At 36.5% G+C, this 6,023-nt stretch overlaps 1 protein-coding gene across 1 annotated transcript; it reads left to right on the plus strand.

Annotated features, from left to right (window-relative positions):
- Positions 1-2,181: 2,181 nt before the first annotated feature.
- Positions 2,182-4,178, plus strand: LOC127083720 (uncharacterized). The gene is made up of 5 exons (XM_051024048.1): positions 2,182-2,697; positions 2,897-3,030; positions 3,207-3,287; positions 3,411-3,529; positions 3,880-4,178. Exons 1-5 carry the CDS (start codon positions 2,472-2,474, stop codon positions 3,992-3,994), a joined length of 675 nt encoding a protein of 224 aa, XP_050880005.1. The 5' UTR covers positions 2,182-2,471; the 3' UTR covers positions 3,995-4,178.
- Positions 4,179-6,023: the final 1,845 nt, after the last annotated feature.

The raw sequence follows: 6,023 nt of genomic DNA on the forward strand, positions 1-6,023 counted from the left end.
GTGAACCTTTACAAAATTCAGCAAATGGGTTAGAGTACCAAGTCAGGATGCAATCAAGGATTGCACCGCAAAAGAAACCAGAACAGCAGTAGGGTCAGATAAACAATGCATGGCTATGATAAAAACATGACAGGTGGGCAAAAGTCAGAACAGAAAAGTCAGCTGTTGTCGTGTTCGCTCCTGCTTCGCCTAGCGAAGTCTTAGCGAACACTCGTTGCATGCTCGCCTAGCGATGTGCTAGCGAGCGGCTGCGGATTCCGGTTTTAATAATGATATAATGGCAGCAAGCTTCACACCTTATAGCATTCATTACAGAGATTATGTGGTTAGACATTCAGATGTTCATGCATACTTAAATTCATATGTAAAACTTAAGATAGTTTCATAAATTCAATCATGATACCATGTGCCAATTAAGAACATAAGGTAGTAATAGCAATGCCAACCTGTTTGTAATCGAATTGTAACCTTGAATTGGCCGAGCGGATCGAATTGAGCGGAAGTGACCTTGCTGCTGCCGGCTTTTCCTTCAGGGTTTCCTGTCTGTGAACGCTAGGGTTTGCTTGCTAGGGTCCTCCTTTCGTCCTTTTTCGTTCCCCTCTTTTCATTACTGAAGTGCTGGTATTTATAATGCTCTTTTTTGTGACCTAATGGGCTCAGAGTGAAGCCCAGAATTTTCTGTTATCTGTCAGCTTCGCTAGGCGAGCGTGTAGCGAATGTTCGCTAGGCGAGCGTGTAGCGAACGTTCGCTAGGCGAAGGATTTGCTCGCCTAGCGAGCAGGCCAGTTTGGGCCATTTTCTGGATTGGGCCACTCGTGAGCTGGACCTTTGTTCCTTTAAGATCAGTGTCATAAAAATGAGTCGGAGTGCCCTGAAAAATGTCTTGAAATATTAATGGGCAAATTTTGGGGTATGACACTCATACTTTGTTGACGGCATCTTCTCCTCCACGCTCATCAAACCAGTTTGTTGTGAATTGATGTCGTTAAGAACAAATCAAAATATGAGATAAAGATTGAGTTTCTTGAACAAACACAAGAAACCCTATTAGGGTTTGCAAAAGAGAGAGAAGAAGGAAAAAGAGGAAAATCATAATTGGTTAAAATTGTTTTTCTGTTCACTTACTCAACAAGGGTTCAAAGATTACAAGTGAAAATAAGAACAATTAACCTCTCTCAACAACCTGAGAGAACTAGTCTATTTATAGATTACTAAGCTAACTTAAATAATTGGGCTTAAACAAAAGACCCAATTCGACAATATTAACAAACCTAGAATTTCGATGCACACTTGAGCATACTTCGACTACAGCATGCATGATCAACATGTGAACAGGCTTCGACTGCATTCTAAACCTTTGTTGAACCAAAAAGTCATCCTTATCGAGACTAGAGTTCGATCCAAAATCTCGCATGAGAGAAATGAGAAGAAGATGGATCAAATTCAACAAAGTTTTTCTCGGCATTTATTCTCCCTGAACTTTTCTTATTCAATTTACTTACAATAATAGAATACCTTCCTATTTATAGATTAGATTACTTACATACCGAGTAATCTCTAACTAATTATTAAAACAAAATAAAATAAAATTTAACTCTATCGAGATTAATATTTTCGATAACTATCTATTTCGAATACTATCGAATATCCTAATGTGTAAGATTTGGTTTGCTCTATTTATCTTTTCTTAAACAAAACAGAATTACCTAGATAGGTAAGATTTGTAAGATTTGCTTCTTGTTAATAGTAAACATTACTCCCTTCCTAGTTTTATAAGAAAATGTAGAATCAATGTATCTGTTATATAAATTATATATTGATTATTCAAAAAAATAACTTATTTTAAAATATATATTTTTGATTAAAAATATTGTGTGATGAAAATTCCACGTGGCAGTCATATGTCATGCTGTTTGAATGGATTCAGAATGCAAATGAAAAATGAAGATGATGATGAAAACAAGCATGACGTGAAATTCATGACTCCCTATCTTCTTCATTCCAATCACTTCCCTTCTCTCGCTATTTTCTTCCCTCTCCTTTTAACTTTCTCATGCTTTTTCAAAACAAAAAGCTTTCGAGTTAGTTCAACAAACAGCGTTTCGCGCATTCATGCCAAAATTCAGTGTTTTTGAGTTATTATTATTTGTCTCAAACTACTTAACTGAATGTGTTCCAAGTGTCCCTCCTCTCTACAACTAACCGTTTCTTTCTTTCTTTCAAACTCTTTCACAATTCATCATGTAAAGCCTTCAAGAATGATCATAATTTCTTGACTTATTTTTAATCACAATCTTTAATTTCTTGAAACACAAGACTTTAATAAGACAACAAAGATGCTTAAAATTATTTTCCATTTGTGCTTATCACATTATACACAGTTACACACACTCTCTCTCACGTATTCTTCTCTATAAAACCAACCTACATCTCTCAACCCATCGGAAAAAAAATACTATTGGTGACTGAGAATGGCGAACTTCCTCGAAGACCACATTGTCAGCTCTTCTTTTTCTTCACCAACACGTACTCAACACCCTCAAGATTTTACTGCGTATGGCAGATTTCTGTCTTCGCCCAGAGGCATAACGACTCATGCCTACGGAAACAGAAACACCACAAATTGCAGCCCAGACTCGAGAAGAGTTCATTGGAATGTGGCTACTGATGACAGAATTACTTCTGCCCGTCAAAAAGGTTGTTTTTTTTTTCACTTCATTTTAAGTAATAATGTGTATGTGTTTCTGAAAACTATTCTTTTTGATTAACAGTGTGGCGTAACTAATTTTGTTCTTCGATTGGTCTTTAATTTTGAAATGTACTTTGTAACTCATTCAAAATGAAGTTCTTGTGCTAGATATACTTTCTGATGTGAATATACTTTTGTACCTAACAGATGATATTCCGGCATTCAATCCAACTGGTCTGGATCTTGTTTTACTATGTATGGTAAAATGTCATGCATGTGATTTTGACATTAAAGTTTCCTTGCGCTGCGGTCGTTCACAAGAATTTGATGCAAGTAATATGGTATGACTTCTTGGATTTCAAAATTTTATGTATAGCACAACTTATTGCTACAGTATTTATATTCTCATTTTTGTTAGATTTGGTTTCCTTTTTTCTACTTTGATTGATTGATAATAATGCCTTTGTTATAATTGAAATTTGATATCTCAATGACTGCTTCGCTGTTCTTATATCAGATTTGTCCCGTTTGTGATGAAAAGCTTGAGGAGGATGTGATAAGGACTGTAAAGAATTCAAGCTTTACAATTACGCATTCGGTATCTTTTGCTTATCCTGGGATTCATGCACTTTAATTGTAGCATACTTCAGTTTTAGTGTAGGAAGGTTCTTATATAACTCAATTCAATTTGTTGATTAAACAATGTATACTTTCTTCATAGTCTGCTCTGAATATGGGAAAAAAACCTGCTCTACGGGGAAACAAACATGACAGAATGTTTGGTTCAGCTTTGTATGAACATGACATGACCAATGCCCCTGATGTTACTGCTGCAAAAAGGTATTACACTTATCTTCATCTATTTGTTGTAATGGTGAATGCTGGTATGATGAAAAAGAACAAAGTTGAGGAACTCGCAAGATTAACAACTCACTTTTTTCCTTTGTGTCTTTGTTAATCTTTGTTCTTGGATATGTTATAATTACCAAATAAACTCATAAGTGTAATAGTGTATCTGAATTGAATATCATTGATTATGGAGAAGTTGTTCTATATCCATTGTCTCTTTTGAGTAATTTATACAGTATGCTGGAGTGTTTTTTCAAATTAGTTATTGAAATAAGTTTTATGAAAGTATCTTCCTTAACACACTCTATACTGAAATTTTGATGATGGCTTTATGCTTGCAGCTTGGGAGGGGCAGATGCACCGAATACTGGCGGCAATGAACAGGATGTTGAAGAGAGAAGTAGCAGGGCTGCATATTTTCAAGACTTGTTTATGTCAGCTTTATTCTCAGAATGATCAATAGGGAAATAGTTTTGATGGTTGTAAAAATTACAGCATTGAGTTTGATTCTGGTGCATGAGTTATTATTATTATTATTATAGGTTTATAACAAAACTTTAGCATATTGGATTGCTATGCTAGCGAATTGGATGGTTGGTTCTATTTTGGTTACTGAACAATTTAAATAGTCATAAGTTCATCTTTGGTTCTTACTATTGTGTCATGATTTCGCATATTTTCATGACAGAATTTAGAATATGAAATGGAAATCAAATTCAGGTGGTGGTGTCTAGTGTGATCAGTTGAACGAGACTTCGAAAGTCTGGTTTTCGTTGTTTAAACTTTAAAATGTTGCAACGGGGTGGAAATACAAATGGTCAGCAACAATGCTCTTTAAGAGATTACAGCTTACAAGGTAACAGTTTATCCAGTCTCTAGTAGCATGGCTGTATTGAAAAACCAAAGTAATATCTGTGATGGTAGTTGTTCCATAATCGGACCATAAACATAAATATGTGGGGATTCGATGGACTTGAGTTAGGATGCGATGAAGTGAGTTTTCGGTATCACGGGGTAAACCTGCAGTATCATCACTTCAAAACTCAAGTAGGTGGATGAAGTAGGTGGATGAGTGAAAAAATAGTTTGAGTGTGTAAATGAGAGATTAACTTAAACAGTGTCTTCTGGATTTTGTATTACTGTTAAAGTCGTTGTTGAATAAACTTTAATGTTATAGTTAATGGGTTTTATTAATAAATTAATGGAGAGATTTAGAAGGTCAAGAGACAGTGGCCAAATTAATAGTATTTACTAATTATTATGTTTCCTAAGTTTCCGAGTCTGTATAAAGACCAAGAACGTACTCTAATGAAATACAGAAGTTACAATAGATTTGTCACCTTATCACAAATTGGCATCAGAGCTAATGGCAAACATGGTGAATCAAATGTCGTTGCCACGGCTAACGAAGTTAAATTACGAAAACTGGAGTATCCAAATGAAAGCTCTTCTCGGATCTCTAGACGCGTGGGAGGTGACCAAAGATGGGTTTGAAGAACCAACAGATACTGAGGGATATACGACAGCTCAAAACAAGGCGTTGAAAGAGACGCAATCGAAGGATAAAACGGCACTATACATGCTGTTTAGGGCTGTTGATGAATCAGACTTCGAAAAGATTGCCGGTTCGACTACGTCGAAAGAAGCGTGGGACACGCTAGAGAAAGTGTTCAAAGGAGCAGATCGAGTAAAGCAAGTTCGACTCCAAACTCTTCGTGGAGAATTGGAGAGGATGCAGATGAAGGAGTCAAAAAATGTATCTGACTACATCACGCGTGTACAAAAGGTGGTGAACCAACTCACCAGAAATGGAGAAACAGTAACTGATGCACGAGTTGTTGAAAAGATTTTGAGATCTTTAACAGATAAATTTGAGAATATTGTGTGTGCAATAGAAGAGTCGAAGGACCTTTCGACGCTCTCAGTCGAAGAGCTCGCTGGTTCCCTCGAAGCACATGAACAACGTAAGATGAAAAAGAAGGAAGAAGGAGTAAAGGACGCAAATCAAACCAAGGAGCAAATCAAAGACGAAAAGGTACTCTTTTCTCAAAATTTTCGAGGAAGAGGACGTGGTCGTGGAGGACGTGATAGTGGTCGAAGTGGTAGAGGCAGCAACTTTGAGAGAGGACAGTCGAGTTAGCAAAATTGGCGTGGCAGAGGACGTGGTCAAAGAGGTGGTAGGTCGAACCATTCCAACTTTGAATGCTACAAGTGTGACAAGTATGGTCATTATGCGAAGGATTGTAACTCATTCAAATGCTATAACTGTGATAAAGTGGGACATCTTGCAAAAGATTGTCGAATCGAAAAGAAGGTAGAAGAAACAACCAATCTAACTTTGGAAGCTGAAGCAAATGAAGGTTTTCTCTTGATGACTCAAAATGATATCAACACAAATGACAATGTTTGGTATCTTGACTCAGGAGCAAGTAACCATATGTGTGGTCACAAACACTTTTTTAAAGAAATCTTGAAAAGATATAAG

This window comes from Lathyrus oleraceus, chromosome 5 (genome assembly GCF_024323335.1).
Source record: "Lathyrus oleraceus cultivar Zhongwan6 chromosome 5, CAAS_Psat_ZW6_1.0, whole genome shotgun sequence".
Classification (NCBI taxonomy): domain Eukaryota; kingdom Viridiplantae; phylum Streptophyta; class Magnoliopsida; order Fabales; family Fabaceae; genus Lathyrus; species Lathyrus oleraceus.